The sequence below is a fragment of the Ammospiza nelsoni genome, chromosome 5 (genome assembly GCF_027579445.1).
Source record: "Ammospiza nelsoni isolate bAmmNel1 chromosome 5, bAmmNel1.pri, whole genome shotgun sequence".
NCBI lineage: Eukaryota > Metazoa > Chordata > Aves > Passeriformes > Passerellidae > Ammospiza > Ammospiza nelsoni.
The window spans coordinates 68,417,629-68,441,492 of NC_080637.1; the positions used below are offsets into that span (position 1 = coordinate 68,417,629).

The window sequence follows — 23,864 nt, forward strand, 5'->3', positions numbered from 1 at the left end:
TCAGCAACAATTATGAGCAGAAACTTAGATTAGCTAAAATGGAAACAAAGATCTGGGTGTGGAAATATCCCTTTTTTCATACAGAGTAGGAGACACTTTCACTCCACCTTCCACAAAGTACAGATTGGCTTGCCACTCTCAAAAGCACTGTACCAATCCACCTGTTCCCACAAAACAAGCCCAGAACATCTGCATCTCTGCAGTACTGCAGTAAGGAGTTGGACACACTCAGCCAAGTCCCCCACAGTGAACAAGTTTCCTCTCCATCAGCACTGCAAGCTGCTGTTCTGCACATCAAACAGCCAGCTCCTCCAGGTAAGACAGCTCCTTCCTGGAAATGGAACACAGAGCTGCCTTGTCTCAGGAAAGGGAAGATAAAAGGTCACTAAGTAGCAAAGTTCTCACCTTGAAAGCTTTGCACCTTGACTGACATGGAAGAAGCAAGGTCATGGAACTTCTAATCAGATGCCTGCATAATTACTAAATCGCTCTTAATTATATCAGAGAGCCAAGACCTCACTGGAAAGGCAAAGTAAACAAAGAAGCCAATGAAGCCTCCTCTGTTGTTGGAGAAAATTGTTAATTAAAAGTCATGAGTGCACCAAGGAGTGAGGGAACAGCATCACAGTTACTGCTCAGTTCTCAGGAGTGCCTTGCATACAAAGCAGCAGGCTTATCTCCCCAGGGAAATTACAGGGTACTGTGTTAGACAGCAGAGTGGAGAGGAGAAACAGGGAAAATAGAGATACAGAAAGAGCAACTCCTGCATTATCAAGAGCTTCATTTACCCCACAGAGAGGGACAGCACTGCCAACCAGGCCCACGTCTGAGAAGGGTTTTCCACATGTTTATGGCAGCTCTAGAAAGCCTTCTCCCAGCCTTAGATCATGAAGTGTTCACCTACTTTAGGGAGCACAAATGAAGCAGACCTTATGTTCAAGTTAATCCAACCCACACACAGCTCTTGCCCAAACAAGGACCATTCCAGTGGAAAACCTTAACCTCAATAACCTGAACTCAGCCTTAGAGACTGCTCTTTCTCCAGAGGCTACCCTTCAAAAGATCATTATCAGAAACCACAGAACTTCAATCTACCCTTAAAAAACCTTCCAAAACTCAAAGACAGAATGTCATGATCCTGCTCACACCATAAGAAATATAACTAGACAGTCATGGGACCTGCTGAAACCAAAGCAAGTGCTTTTACTGATTAGACTGTCTGATTACTGATTAGACTACTAAGGTAAATGCTGATCTGTTTCCTTCAAAATGACAGTCCACACTATCTCAGAGCACTGAGATGCCAAAGATGGCACTGGACAGAAAAAAGCACCGCATTATCTACCATCATGTGCAAGCAAACACAAGAATCTCTCTGATCTGCCATACAGACAGCCTTAAAGATCCAATCCTAAAGATGATCATATGCAAGAGGAGCCAAGTCTGGCCCAAATCCTTGAAGAGATGGATTGTGATACTGTGGCTGTCTTACTCAGGGCACTCAGCCCTTCCAAGACACAAAAAGGAAAGGGACACAAAAAGGGAAGTGTGAAACACCAGAAGCCCAAAGAGAACAGTTTGTACATTGCAGAGATCAGAACAAAGAGACATTTTCTACTTCACTGCTTCAAGTACAATGATTCAAAAAGACACATCTTCAAGATACTCCAAATTACAATGCCTCCCCTTCAAAGCATGAGCAAGAAGGAATAAGGGATAAATGCAGAAGCAGTAATGCAATTTTTTCGTCATTAATAAAAATGAGTAAAAATTAATAACCAACAATCTCTGGCAAACTGCAGCCATTTCATTATGCTTAACTTTGACAGACTCAAATCCAATAAACTCACATTTAAGTGCATCTGGTCCTTTTCCATCTCTTTTCTGAACTTCCATTGCTTACCAACCCAATGCCCTTTCCCTTCACTGCTGCACCCTGACTCCAGCCCTGTGTTGTGTAATGCTGAATGCTGAGCACCCAACGCCCCAGGAGAGCACTTTACCTGTTGAAAATATCAGCTGACACCTTCTGCAGATACTGCAGTGCATCTGCCACCTGCTGCACAGCCTCCTCCCTGCGCAGGTCTGGCTGGATCAGGGGCACTGAGTATGGCTGCCCTTCCAAAAAGTGCTTCTGGGCTACTGTGGCCATTGTGCCTAATGGAAAGAACAAATAGGTCATCACACATTAAACACACTGCCATTTTATCACAGCAGTTATTCAGGGACTTCTACTTTCTGCTCCGCTAATTATTTTAGGAAAGCATTTGCAACAGAATTGGTAAGCTGAGGAGAAAGGCACAAGTGGTAAGGCTGACATATTGGATTTTTAATACATTCAAGGCAGCTACAGTGAGCTGAGACTCTCTTGCTTATCTGAATGTTCTTGGAAACCATAATTTTAGTTTAGCATGCTAAAGTAAACAAATCTCTGCTCAGTATTGTGCTGAAAACAAAGACCAGAGTTAGAAGCAAAGTTGGTTCAGAGCAGCAATAAGACTCATCACAAATCACCCTGTCTCCTCCTCCCTTTCCTCATATTCCACGTGGATATATTTCAGGTCACCCAACCCTATTAGCAAAAGGCAGTATTTCATCTTACCCTTCTGCTCCAACAAACACACCATCAGGCCCTTCCAAGAACAGAAGCCATGAAATTACAAGGCATGCATGGGCACACACCCTTGCTCCAAGTAGGTTAATGAGAGTTCTTCCATTCTGACACTCCCAGGAGCCCTTTGCTGCTTCTGGACTGGATTTTTCCTTAGGAACTATCTTAAAAGAAGCCTCCTTGTTTTAGAATCCTTTCACATCTCTAGCATCACCAGTCACCAAAATGTTTCAGCTGTGTGCCACGCTCCAGAGCTGTAAGGACACTTTTGGAAGCAGCTGGGCCAGTACCACTGCTCTACAGCTCAGCCAGGAGAAGGTCACCCACCATCCATGTTTCCATCCTGAGCTTTGCTCACCTCTCCCTCAGCAATTCCCAAAAAGTTGGGCTCCCATGTCTTTACTCACAAAAATAACAAAAAAGTTTCTGGGACTTGGAAGAACATAAAGAGAAAAAAATCCTTTTCTCTGAGCACATTAGAAATTTCAAACTCATAAATACATTTCTATTAGGACATTCTAAAGAATGAACAAAGCATCTATACATTTTTCTAACCCAAACTCTACTGCTAGGTCTGCACAACTCCCTCCAAACTTGTTTTCTCTGTGTCTCTTCTCATTCAGGCTGTAAAAATCAGGTTTTACAGGTGCTCATTACAGGGTTTCACCAAAGAGAGCTATATATCTGTATAAGAAAATATTCATTAAGGTGAGGAGACGCAAAACAAAGAAGGATGAAAATCCAAGGTGTCAGAAACAGACAGGGACATCTCAGGATGCACCACATTCCCTGTGTGGTACTTGCAAGTCTGCAGGAGCCAGTTCAGAGAGCAGTGCTGTGTGCAACCTGCATTCCTGGCTCCACAGCAGGGCAGGCTGAGAATGACACAGAAACACAGCCCATACTGGAGAAAAAAATCAGGAGCCTGAAGAGAGACAGTCACAACACAAAAAAACAGTTTAATATGTGAAAATTAGAGGGGTCTTCACACATTCCTTCAATTCCCTATCTTGCTTCACAAAACAAAGAGATAACAGATTAGACCATTAGACCTGCCTGCAGCCATTTCTGTATATTTAACAAACACCACCCTCTCCAAATTTTTCCTTTAAGAAGACACCACAGTAGGGTAGGAAAAGCTTTCTGTAAATGTGATGTGACTGTTATTTAAGGACATTCTTTTGGGATGTGGGGTTTGCTGAGTTGTTTTGGGTTTTTTTGTGGGGCTGTTTAATAATGAATCATATGAGATTTAAGAGTATGTAGAAGCCTTTCCATGGTTAACAAATTTGCAAGATCAAGCCCAGCCATTACAAAGCTGGCTCTGCTGCCAGTCTAGGAAGCCTAGACCTACTCTGTTTCATTTCATGCATCACTGGCAGCAAGACTCTGTATCTGCACTCTTTAGCAGCAATGTTTGCACACTGATTAGTCTTCTTGACTGGGGCTGCTCTGCAGACAGGAAATTATTATTTAGAGCTGTAAAGCATACAAGTTAATCTGAGATGAGTACAGCTAATTGTGAGACAGCAGTTTTTGATCTGCTGACCACAATCAAGCTTCAATATTTTTCCTTTCAAAGCTACTATTTGAGTGTCACCATGGAATACAGGGGCCAGATAACACAGCAAGGACGTGGTTATGAGTTACTCTGGCCCCAGCAGCAAAAGGAGTTTATAATCCTCCCTGCCACTGGTCAAAACTCTGCTGCTGCATCAGTGCTCCTGATGTTTGGGATGCCTATTTTTAACTCAAATCAGCTCAATGACCCAATTTACCACCACAGCCAGATAAACAGCTGTAATTGCCCAGTCATGAAACACAGGGAGAAGCAGGGGCAAGAAGGAAACTTCTGAAACTTGTTTCCTTATCAAAACCTTTCCTGTGTAAAGGTAATCCTAAGAAAGCCAAGACTTACACCTCTTGAGGCCAGATAAGATTATACAGCCCCAATATGATGTCTCAGACTCTCACCAATCCTAATTCTCCTGGTGTCCTTCCTAAAACCAAGCTCAGTTCAGCTGCTGACTTGGGAGCAGTGCTCCTCTAGCTATTCCCAAAACATTTCTTTCCCTACAGACTCTCCTTCAGGTCCCAGTGTTCCCTTGCAAGGAGAGGAGCCCCCAGTACTGGGCAAAGCAGGAAAATCCCTGCGTGCTCCTGCTCACACTGCCAGTTTGTCTGTTGGCAAACATCACCTTCACAGGTTCCCCATGAAGACTCCCAAAGGAGCTTCAGATTCTCACCTTTCCTAAAACAAATAGTGGAGAAATATGGCAGACTCTGGAAATTACAGAGATAAATACAAGAGACAACTCTTTCTGTGCAAGAGAACAAGCTGGAGAGCTATAGCAAGGAGGAGGGAAAACAGCAACATAAATGACTGGACTTGGGCACAATCCCATGCTACAGCTGCTATTTGTTACCTCCTAGGACCAAATGAATTGAGAAATAAGCCAGTTTTACAAACAATTTGAGTAAGGGCCTCCAACGTGGTTAGAATAAAAGGAGAATTGCTTCACTTAACAGAAACAGAAACTGCAGGAATAAGGAATATTTTAAAAAGGAAATTCAAAATATTACCAGCAGAAGTCAGGAAGGAAAGCAAAGACTGAACATTACTCAGTAAGACTGGCTCTTCCTTTATCTCAAACTCCAGTGCACTGAAAGGAAGCAGCACATTTTCTAGCCATGCTCCACTATCAGAATCAGTACATAAAAATAAAAAAGTGAGTGCTGGGTGTTAAAAATATCAACTCTTCTACCTTATCCCAAGGGTGCCAAGCCTTCATGTAACATGGACAGCAAAGGCACAAATAAACTGTTTATATCTCACACACAGAAGGGTCTTCCAGCAAAGCAACAAACTGGTTCCAGTATCACTCCAGAATCCTACAGAGGGTGTGTTCCTGCAGGAAGCACAGCAATGCTGGAATTATGACAGCTGACATGAGCTACAGTGAGAAATGGACACAGAAAGTTTGAGTCACATACTCAGCATCCAAGAGATTTAATCATTAGTGGTGTGACCACCAATGGGTCACACAAAGCAGAAGAAAAACACAGAGCTTTTCTTTTTTTTTTCTTCTCTCTCTTTTTTTTTTTTTTTTTTTTTTTTTTGTGATCAAAGATGCTCTGGAAATGAGCTGTAGCATCTGGGGGCTCCATCCAGCTTTTATTGAATTATTTTTTCTATGTCAACTTTCATGATCAAGACAAATATGCTCTGGTGTTATATAATAACCTCATTTACCTTATTAAAGTAAAAAAGGTTGTTTTCTCACTGCAGCACCTGCTTCCAAGTGCTATGTTCTGATTTGGAAGTTCTGACTAAGGCTCCTGACTGCTTAGATTTGCACTTCTGCCTTCAGCTGCCTGTGCCTCACCTCAGGCAGGCTGCTCCAAAGCTCCTCAGGGCTGGTGGCTGCTCCTCCTCTGCACTCAAAGCTGCTCTCCCCTCTCAGTTCAACACTCACACTGGCAAAAGCTGAGGGAAACAGCAGGAGTGGGAAACACAATCAGCCTGCACCAGACTGTCTGGCCTCTCCAGAACACCTAAACCAGGCTGAGCACTCCGGGGTTTCCAGGCAGCTGGAACCAACAACTGGGCTTGCTCCTCACTCCCCACAGCCAAGTCTAATGCCTGGAGGGACACGTGCAGCTCTGCCCCTGGAAAAGAAAGTATATCATTCACTGCTCTGGATAGGTAGAGAAACACTCCACCTGCTTTCCTCACCTCTCTCCATAAGAGTAATTACATTCTCATGTTAAGGCAAGCCCTAAAGAACTTGTCACAGAGCAAACAGAGTTTTTAAAAGAAGCAACACTTCCCTAAGTTCTTTAGAAAATACTGCTCTATGGAGGATTGACTACTGGGATAATTATCTAAAAATAAATCAACCCCACAACCTTAAAATATTTTAGTTTTTCAAAGGAACATAAATAAAGGCAGTATTAAAAAATAGCATGGCTGCCCTTAACACAGAGAATGTAAAGCTGTATACAAGCACTTACCAGCTGAGTACTTTGCTGTGAAAATAAAGGGAGAATAAGGCAAGCCATCAACAATATCTGCTTCCTTAACATGCTTCAAGAAGCTAAAAAGAGCAGGCTCAGGGGAGAAGAGGGATTAAATACTTTGAAAAAAATCAGTGTGTATACTTCAAAGCTACAATGGCTGCTTTAGCAATTACTGTGCTGCTGCTTCTGTCACTGCACTGGAAAGGCAGCAAGAACCAGAGGCTTTAATTCCCACAGGCAGTAACATCCCCAAAAAGAAGTGACAGGCTATCTCTAACCCTATGTCTCTCTTTTGTAGGATCCTCATAAAAGATCCTTGTTAGGACAGAGGGATCAGCAATATGCAATAAAACACCTCTGCATATCCCTCACTATTCCACTACCACCAGTATGGCTCCAAAGTGGGGACAGAACAAACCACAAATGAACTGCAGTTAAAGATCAAACACACTCAATAGAGGGAGCAGACAGGCTCTGGGCAAGGCTTACCAGAAAGTGCAAAGTCACATCCATAACTTGGTTAACCAAGGGATTCATCCCAAATTCCTCCCTGAGAGTAATTTCTTACATGTAGTACTTTCTACATAATATACATAATCCTTTCTACCATGTTTAACTGGACAAACATTTCCCCATGGTCATATCCAGTAGCATATTCAAGTCATACCTGGATTGTTCTGGAGGCTTGCCTAGAGGCTATCCCAACAAAATATCAGAATTAAATCCTCTAAGGAAAAAATAAGAATAATATAAAAAGTTAATTATGACACCTTGCCCTCTACATATAAAGTAACTCCTGTGAGTTTACCAAACAGAGAACATTTAAAAAAGAGACTTGAAAAGCAAAATATGCCATTGCATATGAAATGCTGCTCAGGGCAGGAGAAGGCAGTGTGTGCACACAGATGTAAACACTGAAACAAAAGCTAGAAATTGCTCCAAGGCAGCACAGGAGCCCACATACAAATCCATTATTATGCAGCATACAATCATTCTGCCCTGTGCTGACATTCATGGGAGGAGATGGAATTCAGTCCCCCAGCAGAGCACACAAGAGGTAACTGCCCTGGATAGGAGAGCAGGATGCATTTCCAGCAGTGACATGAGAGGCTCACCACAGTCCCCGTGCTAATCCAACTTCACCCTTTTTTGGGGAAGCAAGGTGGGGGCAGGAGAGAAACACTTTTGTAAGCTAAGAGGATGAAAGGTCTATTTATATTTTTTTAATTAACCATCTTCTACAATGTTATTAAGCAGCAATCAAAGATGCAGATGCTACTGATTTGATTGGCAAGAAGCACAGTGTGCTGTATATTAAGGAACTCTGCCCCTATAAATAGGTCTAATCACATCTGAAGGCTGCAAGGCAGTGATGAAAGAAAGCATTAATGAGCCCCTAATTAGGGCCTGTAGCAGGCTGTACTCCACCAGGGTGCTCATGTTACTCTCTCATAGTAGCACCCTCAAACTCCTTTGTAGATGTCACTGCTTTGGCGTTAAGACCTCTAGTAGCTATTTTACACAAGAAAGGGGTTTCTCCGTCTTTGGAGTGCTTGGCATTGGCTGTGATTTTGTCTCCCAGTGCTATTTCTGGAATTCTGTCCATTCCAGCTGTCCCACCCTGCCCACTAGCAAGGAGTGAATTAAACAGAGGAGCTGGAGTTCCCCAGACACAAACTGGCAATGGGTGCAGGAAAGTGAAAACTTGACAAGGCATCATTCTCCCTCTCTCTCAGCAGCAGGAGCACACCACAGCCCAATCTACACCACAAAGCTGCTTTAGTCACAGCTGTAAACGCCATTTCTGCTCCTCCTCTCCAGCTCTGGAGGATAGTTGCTCAACCTCAACCTTTGAGCCTATCCTTACAGCACAGCATTACCTCAGAACAACGCCAGCAACAAAAACTCAGCGTAGAAAATGGATCCTACAGGGCATCTCCTGTCCCACAGCTGCTCATTGATATGGGATGACCTGAACAGCCAAAGCCTTTTCAAAAGGAGCCAAACTCACATCTCACCATGGCCCTGCAGAACCAGTAGAGGGTCACAGACATCTCCTTTCCTGAGGATTTTTCCTCCTGAGAAGCTCAGAGACCTCAGGAACAAAATGTAAACATTGATTATCTGCTGCTGTGGAATGCAGCAGGTGCATCTGTGATTGGTCTCATGTGGTTGTTTGTAATTAATGGCCAGTCACAGTCAGCTGGCTCAGACTCCCTGTCTGAGCCACAAGCCTTTATCATTCTTTCCCATTCTATTCTTAGCTAGCCTTCTGATGAAATCCTTTCTTCCATTCTTTTAGTATAGTTGTAATGTAATATATATAATAATAAATCAAGCCTTCTGAAACATAGGGTCAGATCTTCTTACCTCATCCAAGAACTCCTGTGAACACCAACACAGCAGAGCACTGAGACACCTGACAGTCAGCAGGAGCACCTGGAGAAAAGCACTGGCCTGTCAAAACTCTGCTTCTGGAAGCAGGAGCCCAGCATTTAAGGCACCTCCTTCTCAAGAAGCCAGAGCCTGTTCAAAACACCTTTGGCTCTGACACTTTGCTTTGAAAGAGGCAGCTACTATAGGTGAAATCTCCTTACCCAAAAACCTACTCAGAGCCACTCAGATTTGTTGGTTTGTCACTACTGGCATATTCCACTTAGGCTAAAGAGAAAGAACCAAAACTTGAGATCTCAGAGCCCAGCTTTACAGCAGCATGTGGCAACTCCTTGGCAAAATACCTGACATCTAAAGATGGATTAGATACAACAAATTACATTGACTCTCCAGAGAGAGAATGCTATTACATTATTTTTCTTTTTTAAGAGAATCTGTGAAGTAGAGACTTAAAAGAATTTAGAGGTGCACTTCAATCCTGCCAGCTCCATAAGCTAAGACCCCCTCTAAGCCACTGCTGTCTTCAGGACAATCTTTCCCCACAACACAGAGAGGCAGCCTCCCTCCCTGCATCACCTTGCCGAGAAAGCCCTGTCCTCTAGCACAGCCTGAAATTCATTTCCTCCAGCTGGATACATAAAGCTCATTTTGGCAGACAGATGTTGATAAGTTAATCAGATAATCCCCTCTGCAACTGCCACCTTTGGCTCCCATCAGTCATGGAGACAAAATGCTGGAATGAACAATTGATCTGATTCCAGGGCAGCACATACAGCTGACCACAAACACTCTGCTAATTGCCTATCACTATTTATTACAAAGGCAGCCTAAACAAACAGCTTAGCTACACCTACTCTGCAAACATCACAACTAAAGTTGAGAATCCCATCCCAAATGTGCACACAGCTCCTTCTTTGATTTCCCAAATGGGGGCATTTGGTTTTGTGTGCCTGAAGTACACAGAAGGCACTGGCTATGCAAGGTCCTCTGGAGAGGCATTTCTCTGCAATAACTTCTCTTAAACAATGGAATTCCAAAACCAGGCTAGCCAGAATGCTGCTGCAGAGCTTCCTGCAGAGTGTCAGGAGCTTCTCATCCTCACCATTAGACCACAGCAACACTCACCTCCAGAAACACACTGTGCCCAAAATGAAAAAAGAAGAAAGAAAGAAAAAAAAAATCCTAGTTTTGCCCTCTAGTTTTCTGATGCAAAATGGGCTCCATCCTCCTGCAGAGAGACCTCAGCTGCAGATCCAACCACTGCCACAAACCATAGCTGGCAGTGTCCTGGCTCTCACCTCCACACTCAGCACCCTCTGCTCCAAAGTTCTGGAGTTTTTCAGCCTCCAGGCTCCACCTGCAGCATTCCAACAAAGCCTCAGACGTTCAGTTAAGGAAACAACTAAATCAACCCAGGGACTAGATCAGTTCCTGCCTGTTTTATGCATTCAAAAGCAAAGGCAATGCTTGCATTTCCAAGAGATGACAGGAGGACTCACTAAAGAGGGAAAGTCTTCAAGTGCATTCACATTTGCTAGAAGGAATATTCCTACAGAGCGGCCTGAGTGACAGGAGCTGATGAAAAGCTGGGTCAAAAACATGACACCTGGATGAAGGATTTTCTGGGAAAGGTTATTCTGTGAGGGAGTCTAAGCAGAGCTGATTAGCTACAGAAATTGCTTTTCTGACTGATAAAAATGATTCCCCTCAATCTCTTACACCACAGCCATGGGAAACATAACAATTTCAGGCATAATCCTCTTCTTCCTCTGTACATTACCTTTAATCTAAAAAAATGTTATGAAAAAGAAATCTGCCTTGCTTTCAGGATTATCTCAATACCATTTTTCCCCAGCCCTCAATTTCTACCCTTCCCTTTCACTCCCCAAACTGAGCCTGATGTGACCACAGCCACCTGGTATTCCCAGAAGCCAGATTGCAGAGGAGCTCCCAGGAATTATCTGCTTTCAGTTTTCTGGCCCAAGAACCCCTGAGCTGAGAGAGCAGCACTTTGCATCTGAAGGAATGAAGATTTAAAATTCAGTTTCAATATCTGGAGTGATAGAAGAAGGACAGATGCTAAGAATAGCAGCCTGTGCTGCTCCAGGCATTCCTCAGGCACCCTCCTGCCTCAGGCTCTGGAGCTGGGGCTGTTTCCCCCCATCCAAAGCATCCCAGGAATACAGAAAGATATCAGGCAGCCTCTACATCCCAGCTTTACTACTCAGACAAGACAGACATCATGAAATATCAGCAGAATTTATCAGCAACCTTCCTAAAATAAGCAAGGCAAGTTGACTGGAGCAGCCCTGGTTCCCAGAATGAAGAAAGGTCTCTACAAGGACATGCCAAAGCCAGTTTGCTTCCAGGCCCTGCCTCTGGCAAGAGCAGCACTCTCACTCTTTGCTGTGCTTCCTTTCAGTGCTCCAGCAAAGCTCTGCACTGCAGGGAGCTGCCAAGGAATGGGGGCACCTCTAACTTCCACTCCAGGATGGGTGAGAGGGCATTCCAAGCAAAGTGCCAGCTGGCATTTGCCTCAGCCACAGCCAGCAGCACCCCACACTGCCTGCTGGAAGCTGCACTGTGACTTGCACAGAGTCAAGAATGAGCCTGCTCTGCACAGGGATGAAGAGCCTCCTCTTTGGAAAGAGGGCTTTGGGAAAATCCACGTGCTATTCAACCATTCAATATGTGAATCTCATTTAATAAGCAAAAAAGAAAAGGAAAAAAAACCCAAATAAAACACAAAATCCCCAAATAAACAAAATAAAAAGGAGGGGGGAAACTTATCACAGGATTTCCTGTTGATTACTAAAATAAATACTATCAATGACCATCACCACTGGATGTGAATTCACAACATTCCCTAAATCCATCAGCATCCTTTCTTCATGTACACAGCTAGGCCTAGCAGTCCTGTGGTCTCCTTATTGCTGGCCAACTCATTCTTTACTTTGAACATAGAAAAAGATGATTCCAGTAAATGCATCAGCAATTTGGGTTCACTTGCAAACACTGACAATGTGATTTTATTTGACAAATCACTACAACCAGCACAACTACTGGCCTGGGAACAGTACAAAGTACTGCAAATAGTACAACTACTTGGAATGGTCCAAAAGACCCAAACCCCATCACAAGCCATCAGTTGACTTTCTGAGGAAAAATCACATAAAAAACAATACAGAATCCTCCTTCTTTTTTGCTGTTCCTCCCTTCAGGATGCAGCATGTCCCATCAGTCCCTGCAGGGTACTTGACCAACACTGAAAAGAGGCATGGCCCTCACCATTCCCTGAAACACTGCATGGAGCTCAGGAGTCCTGTATGCCACTGCCAACTTGAGAATTCCATGCTGCATGCCTGCCTGGCACATCTCCCACCCCATGCCATGGCTCAGCACCGAAGCACCACGTAACAATCACAGAATGGCTCAGGCTGGAAGGAACCTCCGTGGGTCATCTGGCCCAACTCCTTGCTCCAGCAGCCATCCTAGAGCACCTGGCACGGGACTGCACCCAAATGCTCCTTGAATATCCAACAAGGGAGACTCCACAACCTGTCAGGAAAATCTTTTTCTAGGCTGAACAGATACAGCTGCCTCAGCCTGCCCTCATAGGAGAGATGCTCCAGTCCCCTACCCAGCTTTGTCGCTCTCTGCTGGAGCTCCTCCATGTGTCTGTCACACTCCCTGAGGAGCCCAGACCTGGACACAGCACCAGAGGGGCAGCATCACCTCCCTCGACCTGCAGGCAACGCTCTTCCTAAGGCACTCACGAAAAGTGGATGCGCTAGGAAGAGCATTGCCTGCAGAACCATTTTCAGGTTCTCAAGAGCATTGCCAAGAACCATTTCCAGCCCTGCTGTCCCTCCCTCCCAGCGCCGCCAAACTCTTCTGCCGAGAGCCGCCGGGTCTCCCGCCGGGCAGCGCCTGCGGCCCCCAGACGTGACAGGCCGCAGCCCCGGCACAGCCGGAGGGCACCCACCGGGGCCCGGCCGCTCTCCGGAGCTGTCCCCGGAGCTGCTCCCGATCCCGCCCGGGTCCCGGGGCTCCCCCGGGGCTCTGAGGGGGCCCGGGCCCGGCCCCGCCCCCGCGCGCGCTCCTCACCTGCCGCCCGCGGCCGCGCCCCCGCGCCCCGCGCCCCGCGCCGCTTCCGCCCGCCCGCGGCGTCACTTCCGGGAGGACCGAGGCTCCTCAGGGCCGCCCCGGGCGGGGAACGTGAGGGAAGGGCGGGACGGCCCCGGCCGGGGGAGTGAGGGAAGGGCGGGACGGCCCCGGCTCAGGGGAGTGAGGGAGGGAAGGGCGGGACGGCCCCGGCCGGGGGGAGTGAGGGAAGGGCGGGACGGCCCCGGCTCAGGGGAGTGAGGGAAGGGCGGGACGGCCCCGGCCGAGGGGAGTGAGGGAAGGGCGGGACGGCCCTGGCTGAGGGGAGTGAGGGAAGGGCGGGACGGCCCTGGCCAGAGAGACCTCACGGTCACCCAGTGCAGCTCCCGGCCCTGCCCGGGACATCCCCACAGTCGCACCCTGTGCCCCAGAGCGATGTCCGAATGTTCCGTGAGGCCTGTCAGGCTGTGCTGTGCCCACTGCCCTGGGGAGCTGTTCCAGTGCCCAGCCACCCTCTGGGGGAAAAAACATTTTCCTGATGTGAAAAAATGCGTGTTTTATGATTGGCTTTTCGCAAATACTAAAATGAATGCTATATGTGTTGTGTTAGAAAGTAACGCCGTATTAATTCTCTTAAGTAGCATGTTAAATATAGTTTTAGGTTATAAAAATGTTAGAAGCTGCTATGTAGGATACTTATTTTTTTTTTAAAGTATGGACTCGCAGCGAGATAGCAGCCACAGGATACCTAAATCTGTCAGAGAAAAAGAATTTATTGCTCTCTTATCAGAAGAAACGAACTTCTTCCCACCTCGAAGGCGCTGTCAGGATTCAGAGGAAGAAATTGACACTGACCAGACACAATCCTGTGTTTGAATGGAATTTATGCATCATGTATGAGGTGTATGAATATGCAACAGGCTGTTGTTTTTAAGGGTTAATCCTTTGTTAATGGGGGTCCTTTTTCGGACGTCCTTAACTCTTTGTCTCTATTGTCTCATATTGTCCTAATTCAAATTGTCCAAATTATTACTCTGGTTGTATTACTATTTTTGTAACCATTTTATTACTATTAAACTCTTAAAATTTTAAAAACAAGTGATTGGCGTTTTTCACACTGATACCGACCTCAACCTGCCCTGGCACAGCCTCAGGCCATTCCCTCGGGTCCTGTCACTGTCACCACAGAGAGGAGATCAGTGCTTGTCCCTCCTCTTCCCCTCTCAGGAAAGCTGAACATTTTTTGCTTTGTTTCCATGTAATCTGGTATAGAGTATGGCACGCAAAAGGGGGCATCTCTGCCTCACACTCCAGTGCTCATGTTTAGAGTTGGGCAATGTAAAAGCTGATTTAACAAATACAGAATTGTTAAGAACGTGGCACTAGTTTGTCACCGTGTTGCCTTCACGCCTCCCTTTGTGCACACATTCCAGCAGCCGACGGCTCCCAGCACAAACGCTCATGAAAAATGAATTGTATCAAACCCACACTTTAAAGGGCTACGTGCTGCACATCACAGAGGTGTTTGAATGCTTTTCCACTTCAGGATCAGAAACAATTTCTCCAAACTTATGTAAACAGTTGCAACTTCACGCCATTTGAATAGCAAACACCAGATTTTGGATGCACCGGGGAACGCTCGTGATTGATATGTAGCATTAAAAGCAGTGCACAGGGGAGAAAAATAAGGCAAGCCTCTTCAAACAGGGAATGCACTTGAAGACATCAGCACCCACTCATGCATTTTAGCTCAGGGAAAAGGGTAAATTCATTACATAAATTACCTGTTGCAGATTGTTTGCAGAGTGAAGGGGGGCAGTGATGTTGGACCCAGAGGAGTTGCAAAGGAGTGGCCAGCAGCAGCTCCTGTGTTTCAGAGCCTGCAGGAGGTACAGTCCTTCCCTTTGTGATGTTTTAATGATGGGCCTGGTAAGACCCATAAGTGTGGAGAGCATAAGGGCAAAAGGCCTGAGCACTGAGGACCAGGATAGGAGCTATTGAAACTCTCTATGAGGAATGGAAAATGCTGCCAAAAACTCAAAGCAGATAAAAAATCAGATGTATCTGAGTCTGAGCAAGGAAACATGTGTGTGTGTGGGTGTCAGGACCTGTCAAAAATAAAATGGGGAAGCGGATGTAAGGAGCAACAATCCAATCTATTCTTATCCATTTTTATTTCTGTACTGCTGACAGAAAGCCCGCCAAATGCTTCTTGCTGCTTGGTGAAATCCACTTCAAACCATTTACAAAGTTCAAGAGAAAGCAAGAGGTGATGGCAGGCTGACACAGTCCCTTCCCATGCCCTCCTGCCAGCCTGAGGAAGAGAAGCCAGCAGGTTTGCAAAACCCATCACTGAAGGACAAAAAGAGAGCTAGCTAACAGAGGGAGAGAGAAAAGGAAGACTGGATCTCAGAGGTACACCAAGTCCTGGGTGAGCAGCACTAGCAGGGCAGCACTGGACTGGATAAAGCCCTCGGAAGACCCTGGTGGTGGGTGAGGGGCTGTAAATGGTTGTGGATTCCTGGGTGATGTTGTCACATACCAAACTTCTTCCCTGTGCAGACAACATCTGTCTAACCAGGCACGAGCGGGTGTGGACAACAGCACAGAAGGAGTCTGGAGGCAAATCAGGAGAGCAGCTGCTTGACACAGAGTTCAGTTCAAGTGCAAAGGCACCAGTCTCCATCCAGCTGCATGGCTTGGCTCATTCCCAGCCTGTGGAATACTGCACACAGTTTCTTCTCTCTCCAGAGAAATGTTTGCTGGATACATTTCATAACCTTTCACTGGCTGTTTTTGGTGGTCCTGAGGACAGGACCCCTTTAGCTCACCAAGGACCACTCTGAGGGATCTGACCGGCACCTGTGACCACCAAGCTCACACTGCACTGCCTTGCATTGGCAATTCCATCCAACAAAAAGTCACACACAGTATCTTCCTCCTCCAACAAAAGGAGCACTACTGTCTAGAGTCTTCTTCTGTCTGATAGCTTTTCCACCACTGCAATGTTCAAATGTTTCCACCCTGTCCAGAACTTTTGCATAAAAGCATTTTTTTCCTGCAGGCTAGACCCATTGCAATTATCTATACACAAACTGATCACCCATCTATTGTTGTGTCACAGGCACAAATTCATGAGCAGCAGCCAACCCTTTTAGATTCACATTGTATTTGAAGCCATTTTCACATTTCTGAAGCTGCATTTTCCCAACAGAAAATGCTTTTTCTGAAGTAATAGAAAAATAAAGGGCAAACCAAAACACTCAACCTTCAAAACATTAAATTAACTTGCTCTTTCTTTTGTTATCTTTTGCTGAGCAAAGTCACCTTGTGCAGGTAATTAGTGTCTCGCTTTTCTTGCTAGAAGAAGGGAAACAATAATATTTTTCCATCTTTAATATTTTTAGGACAGAAAATGTTGCTGCTTAATATTTATTATTATATTTTATACCAAAATTTAATAACATAAAACTCAGAACCTGAAGGCAAAATGTAAAAAGCAAAGGTGAGGAGATTACAGAACGCTGCTGTGCTTGTGTTTTGAAGGTGCTGGAAATTCTTGTAGTCTGTTGAACAGCATTTGTCAAACATTCAGCCAGAACTGTCTGAGTCACTTTTGCTCAAGGTCAGAACACAAATCAGCTCTTGCTCCAGACATCCCTCTTGTTTTGGGGGCTTTCAGATCTGAGGGATGTTTTGCTATTGCAGTTGGATGTAGGGTCGAACTCACCTAACCTTTAGAACTGTTTGGAGCTCAGATTTTGCTTCAGGTCTGACTCTAAAGCTTTGCTTGTAGCATTTCTTTAGAAGAACAGGCAGGAAGGAACTCTGTGCCTCCTCTGTGTCTGGTGACAATTAGCACCTCGTCTGAGTGCACACCAACAATCAGTGCATGCTCACAAGATGCTGAAACGAGACAAAACTAAACATTGATTTGTCATTTGGGAGTGAAAAGCAAAAGGCAAAGTGTCTTTATTTCCCCATGGCATAGAGAGGCTCTAACTATAACATGAATACCTGCATTAGCTCTGAGGAATTACTGCAGGGGATAAAACAAGGGCCAAGTGCAGCCCCTTTTCCTTTTGCTCAAGCTTTCTTCTGACTCAGATATCTGGAGACACTTTTTCCACACACTTCCTCACAAACATGTGGCTTTCCTAGAAGCCTTTCCTTTCTCCCCCTACAAGTGGGGCTTTGGGGTAAAATGCAGTGGAATGGAACAAACTAGAGCCTGAAGTTGATAGAAGTACCATACCCGTATCCCTTCTCAATCATTCTTGTTTCTCCTTCTCCTCAACTCCTTCTGCTTCTACACTTTCTCCACTACCATCCAAGCCTACCGCTCAGCCCTGGAGTCTTTAAACATCACTCACCAGCATCACATTACCTATTCCTTATGAGTGGCAGAGCCCTTCTGGTGCCCTGTGCCTGCACTGCCCTTCAGACTGTCAGTTCTGCAGGGATCAACGTGTCAGTGTTTCCCACAGGGCTCAGGCTGAAGCACTCAGACAAGGCTGGGAACCACCCCCCAATAAACAATAAAAATTCAACATCTTCAGTGCACACATGAGTATAAATTGACCCTTGTATTCCTGGCACAGGTAAGGATGGTACCTCTTTGTATGACTGCACTGAGCCAGTGTCTCTGACACACCTTGAACTGATTGGTAAGGAAAAGCTGGATGGCAAAGTTCTCTCTGTCTTTAGCTGTGAACTTCAAAGTGCCAGTCTTCACATTGGATCCACACAATTTTGCATGCTCACAGCAATAGTCTTTGTTGACTTAAAAAAAACGCATTTCTGAAATACAGGTATATCAGTGAAACAAAGCAGACCACAAAGAGTAGAAAGTCTATGGAGAGGAGCACAGCTTTGGAGATGAGGACACTTTTCCATGCACATTCTTTTACTCTCTGGCTCCTCTCCACGCTGCCAGAGCACCCCCAGCCCTGAGAGAGCTGAGTGGGGCTGCCCTTGCTGCCCTGGGAGATGTGTGGGAGCATGGCACAGCAGCGTGGCTGCAGGCTAATGCTTTTATTTCTGCAGTGTGGATTCCTCAGAGCCTGCTCACAGGAGGTAGGGACCAAATCCATTCTTCTTGCATAACTGAACTCACCATTCCCACTCGGCTACCTGGCAAGAGATCAAACCTCCCATGCCAGGCCTTTATAAAAAAATAAATGGAAGAGAGAAATATTAAGAACAGCTGGCTAAGAGAAAAGCAACAGGTATTCTAAGGTCATCCATTTAGCCCTGCTCCTAAATGACTTGTTTACCATTAAAGTCAACACATACAAGACTCCCAGAACCTGCAACATTCTATTTCATACATTGTATGACAACCATGCAGTCTTATCCTCACATTTTGTAACACACAGCTATTTGCCATGCAGTCCTGGCTACTCTCAGGGCTTTTGCTGGTCAGAGTGACCCTGAGATAGTTTAGAAAGTCTCCTTTCCCAGCCTGGTGCTCAAAGAGGGAGTCAGAACTCTTAATTTCTCAGTCTCAAGGTGGTTTGTTGTTCCTTATCTATAAAATCCTTTCTCCTGACCTGCTGAGGTCTGTTCAACAGGACAGACAGAGACACTCTGCCTGCCCCTGAGGCAGTGTTATCTTTTTATACTAAAAACTACGTGTACAATATTTACAGTTATTTTCCAGTACCTATCACCTATGTTAGACATCTGTCTCTTCTCTAAACCAATCCAAAAGTGCCAGCATCACCCAGAAGATGGAGGCCAAGAGGAAGAAGGAGAAAGACTGGACATGCCCAGATTCCTCCATCTGGCCCCCCGAACCCCCACTCTAAAAACCCCAAAAATCTATTTTTTCACCCCGTGACAAACTAATTATTATTCTACTTGCACTTCTGTGGCTTGCAGATCCTCATATAAAGGTGGTGATTTGCTCCATGGGTCATAATCAAAACCACAGGTGTCTTGGGCTCTCTGAGCCCCCTGGGCAGGAGTCCTGGCACTCCAGGACATCCCTCTGGCTGTCCTGAATTCTGGCAGGCTACCATTTAATTTTCAAGCCAGAAGCCAGCTATTCAAAGCTTCTCCCCTTTGCTGCAGCCGTGAGCCCACTGCTGGCTGTGCTTCTGCTGCCATAACAAAGCCAGGAGTTGTCATGAATTCACTGATTGCCCTCTGCAGAGGGTGAACCCAAGCAGGAAGGAGCCAGCTACAACTCCCAGCTAGAATGTGAGTGAGTCATTGTGGAGATCACTCTTCTTTTGATTCTGACATCCATTAAGTTTATTTAGAACAGTGTAGGTGCTAAATATTAGATGTTGCTTCCAAAAAAATTGAAGATTGATTTTTTTTTTTTATCATCTTGAAAGTCTCAAAAATCATCACGCTGACGAAAATTCACTGCACTCCCTCCCCCAGCTTTGGACATTATTTTTTGTTTTGTTTTGTTCTTAATTCTTCTGGACTTTTAATTCCTAAAAGGAGAAGAAAAAAGATGGAATTCTCAAAAACATTTCTTCCTTTTTATAAAAACAGCTCTTTTAAAATTTTGTATTTTTTAAATCACACCTATTTAAACTAGGAACTTTAATAGCATTTTATCAGTTTCCAACACTAGCTTCAATGTTTTTAAATGTACATTTTAATGCTTCAATACAGAAGTCATTGCTGGATACAAATTAGGGGATTTCTGAATACATTTGGAAAGGTAATAAAAAGAGAAGCAAGAATGAAAAGAGATGCAAGACCCTACATTAAAGATTAGGACTAAAAGGAACTGGAGAGAAAGGTGCTCTATTAAAAGCCTACTGAAAATATTAGTGTATATTAAGGCATTCTGACAAATGCTTGTCTGAATACTGACAGCAGGACACTCAAATCATTTTAGGACAGTCTGTTTCCAAGCAGAATAATGAGAGGTAAAAGCAAGGGGGGAAAAAAAAAAAAAAAAGCCTTTGGCAAATAATTCATTTTCATTATTGTCACCATCAATTAGGACTCAGTCCTGCACCATTTAATTGTACTTTTGACATTGCCTCCTAAAAACATATTTCAGAAAATTAAGTAATATGTGATTAAGAAAAATGTGTACTTAAATGAAATTTGCACTTTAATAAAAGGTTGTTCCTGCAGACTTAGTTTCAAGCTGGAAACAATTTTTCATATTTTCAAAAATAAAAACTAAATAACAGAAATCAATATTCCCTGGGAATAAAACACACACCTGTGAGAAGTTCATCCAAACTCCTTGCTGTCAATAACTAGCTCCTGTTTTAGGATTTAAGGGGATGTTCAAATTGGTTGGTTTGTGCAAATAATTGATTATTTGATTTAGTTGTTGAACCAAAAAATTAAACTCTGGGTTTTTTTCCAAAGACATGCCCAAACATTGTTTTCAGTGTATTTGGTAAATAATAAAATTTCCATCGTTTCAGGGTAAGTTATTTGCTATTTTTTGGTTGGAACCAACATTAGTTCTGTAACCTTTTTTTCCAGATATGTGCAATAAAAACAAAGGACTAGATTCACAGAAGAGCCTAGGCAATACATTCAGAGATTTTTTCCCAGTTTCTACTCAAATGGAAATTCAGTGAAAACCCAGAATTCCTACCTGAAATATTTGCTTTCTGAACGAGAAGTGAAATACATGTTAAACATTTCCAATGAAATTATTAGTTTTGCATTTCAATCTTTCATATGCTTTGTATTGCTCTTCAGTATTCACATCAAGCTTACCTTATATGAGGCTATTATAATATTTCACATCAAAACTTACTGTTTGAGGCTATTATAATTCCTCTGTGCTGCAGGCCAAATGTCCTGGTGGCCATTAAAATTATTCCATATAAATGTTTTGTAATAGCTGTATGCCAAGCTGCCATGTTAATTCCACAGGATTTTTCACTAGAAACATGGTGGGATTTTGCATTTGTGTTATAACATCGGTTCCCTACTTAATTCTAAGACCTACAGATGTAATTTTTCTTTTCATTTACAGAGCAGTAGGATACATATCTCCCACTTCAACCTTTAATTCCCCTTCCCTTTTAGAGTGATGTAAAGAGGCCAAAATAATAGTGTGCAACACAACATATATTTTAACAGCATTTTCTCATTGTTTCATAATAAAACCAATGCATTTGTTTAGCAAGTACTTCTATTAGTATTTCTACATGCCAGTAAAACAGCATAGCTCATTTTTAAAACAAGTACTAGAGCTAAGCATCTATAGGTTACTCTAGGCTTTAATTTTTTCCTGCTCCTGGGAAAAGACAAAGGGCTAAGGGAAAAAAACCAACAAAATGTAATCCTCATTGTTTTAAAAATCAAAAATATTCAGTGAGTGCATCCCAAATTCACAAATAATTTTTCATTGTTCAGTTTGACAAATAAACATGCAGGGAAATAGGGAAGCACAGAGATGGCCAGGACAGGCCAGTGCAACAGCATTAGGAGCAAGAATCTGGCTTGTAAGGAAGAGTCAAAGGGCTCAGAACCTTCACAGAACAACTGCTACAGGGGAGAAAGAGTATCTGAAAGGATCCAATCATATAAACATAAGGAAGAGAAAGATTTTTGAGTGTACCCTACTTATCAGAAGGAAAATAAAAATATAAACCAGCCACAAGAATATCCCTTAAATTTCAGATTGGTCTAGTAGTGGTTGCACTATATCCAGAGGACAGTTGGGGCAGCACCTACCTCTTGTTGTGCTGACTGGGATTTACACTTGAGAGGTCCTGACTTTATTTTGGGCTTAATTCACAGAATCACAGAATGGCCTGGGTTGATAGGACCTCTGGAGATCATCTAGCCCAACTTCCCTGATAAAGCAGGTTGCACACGATCACATCAAGCTGGGTTTTTAAACCGGTGTCCAATTCTGGGCCCCCCAGTTTGGGAAGGACATTGAGATGTTTGAGTGTGTCCAGAGGAGCAACGAGGCTGGAGAGGGAACACAAACCCTGTGAGGAACCACTGAGGGAGCTCGGGGTGTCCAGCCTGGAGAAAAGGAGACTCAGGGGTGCCCTTATCACTCTCCACAACTCCTGAAAGGTGGCTGCAGTCAGGTGGGGTTGGGCTCTTTCTCCAGGCAGCAGCTGGCAGAACCATAGGACACAGTCTCAGTCTGCATCAAGGGAAATACAGGTTGGATATTAGGAAAAGTTTTCCACAGAAAGAGTGATAAAGTTGTGGAATGGTCTGCCCAGAGAGGTGGTGGAGTCACCATCCCTGGATGTGTTTAAAAAAGCCTGGATGTGGCACTGGGTGCCAGGGTTTAGTTGAGGTGTCAGGGCTGTGTTGGACTCAGTGATCTTGAAGGTCTCTTCCAACCCAGTGATTCTGTGATTCTGTGATCTCCAGAGGAGACTCCACAGCCTCTCTGGACATCCTGTACCAGTGCTCTGTCACTCTCAAAGTAAATCAGTTTTTCCTCATATTCAGGTAGAACTCCCTGTGTTTCTGTTTGTGCCCTGTGCCTCTTATCCCATTGCTGAGCCCCTCTGAGGAGAGTCTGGCCCCATCCTCTTGCCTGTATTCCTGACAGTCAGGCAAATGGTGGCACAGCATTCCACCTTGTCCTTTTCACTGCAGAGCAGTCCATCTGGAGCAGCACTAGCAATAGCTTTGCTCCTTTTCCTCTCTGGAAATCCAACCAGGACAGGCAGACTATTACATTAAAGGTCCCTCCATTCCTTTGAATATAGGCAGCAGGACACATCATTAACTTCACAGAAGGGAAGGAAATACAAAAAAATTAATGCCAAGCCCAATATTGTTTCAGTCACATTTGGTATTTTATAGCCTGATTTGTTCAGTCTGGTACAGTACTGTTTATGTCCTGAAATCTATGGTCTGAAACACAGGAATGTATGTTATGGAAGAATCCCTCCTGCTGCAGAATCGCAGCCTCTGCATTTCCAGGAGCTCAGGACAACATGAAAAACTAATAATGCCAGGCTTGCATTAAGAACAACTGGTTTTATTTAGGTTCTCCAGAAAATAAATTTTGATTTTTATAACGACTGGCTTCATTTCACAAGCAGAATTAAAGAATAAATATCATATTTTTTGCATGATATCAAAACTCAGACCATATCAATAAAGTGTTAGCTGCGTCTAAAAGAGTGGCAGAAGGAGGTAAATGAAAGTTGGCAGCCGATGCTTTGGCCAGACAGACTTTTGTGCTTGGCTTGAACTCACTGATTTCAAAATGAGGCCTCGTGCACCTGCTTGCCTGGAGCAGCTTATAGGATTGGGGTCAGAACTGCAGCTACCAGGGAAGCCTCTCCCTCAACCCTGCCTCCAGTTCTTTCTTATCATTGTCATGCTTATATCATGTTTAGCAGAGCTAATGCAGCCTGATCTCTCTAAACTATGTCATACTAGTGGAAGAAAAAAACAATGCTTGTCTTGTCTGCCCTCTCCCCTGCACTCTCTTTCTTTTTATTTATTATTATTGTTACTATTGTTTGTTTTTTTTTTTAATGATGACTCTGTGAGAATGCCAGATTTATTTTGGCAGATATGGATGCTAATTCATATCTGCTATCACTGAGAGACATGATCTGAATTTGTGATGTCTCTCTATTTATAATCCATTTGTTATTTTAATAAATATTTGTGATTTGTTTATCTGACACAGATGACATGTTTATTATTACAAATAAGTTTCTTGGTCATGATTCACATTGGTCTCTATTATTTTGGACTGTTTTCTTTTATCTGTAGGCAGCTCATTCTGTTTTATATATTCTGT

General features: G+C 44.1%; 1 protein-coding gene across 3 annotated transcripts in view; it reads right to left on the reverse strand.

Annotated features, from left to right (window-relative positions):
• WASHC1 (WASH complex subunit 1) overlaps window positions 1-13,192 on the reverse strand; it is a 37,817-nt gene extending 24,625 nt beyond the window's left edge. Inside the window, exons 1-2 of one of the 3 annotated variants that reach the window (XM_059472405.1) lie at window positions 13,133-13,192; window positions 2,004-2,157 (exon numbers count right to left, since the gene is read on the reverse strand). In XM_059472405.1, coding sequence (XP_059328388.1) covers window positions 2,004-2,152 — 149 coding nt within the window. In that variant the 5' untranslated portion in view covers window positions 2,153-2,157; window positions 13,133-13,192. Of the gene's footprint in view, window positions 1-2,003; window positions 2,183-5,997; window positions 6,092-13,132 lie in introns of those variants that run through there. The other 2 variants (XM_059472407.1, XM_059472404.1) reach the window with 2 other exon arrangements.
• Between the last annotated feature and the right edge of the window lie 10,672 nt (window positions 13,193-23,864).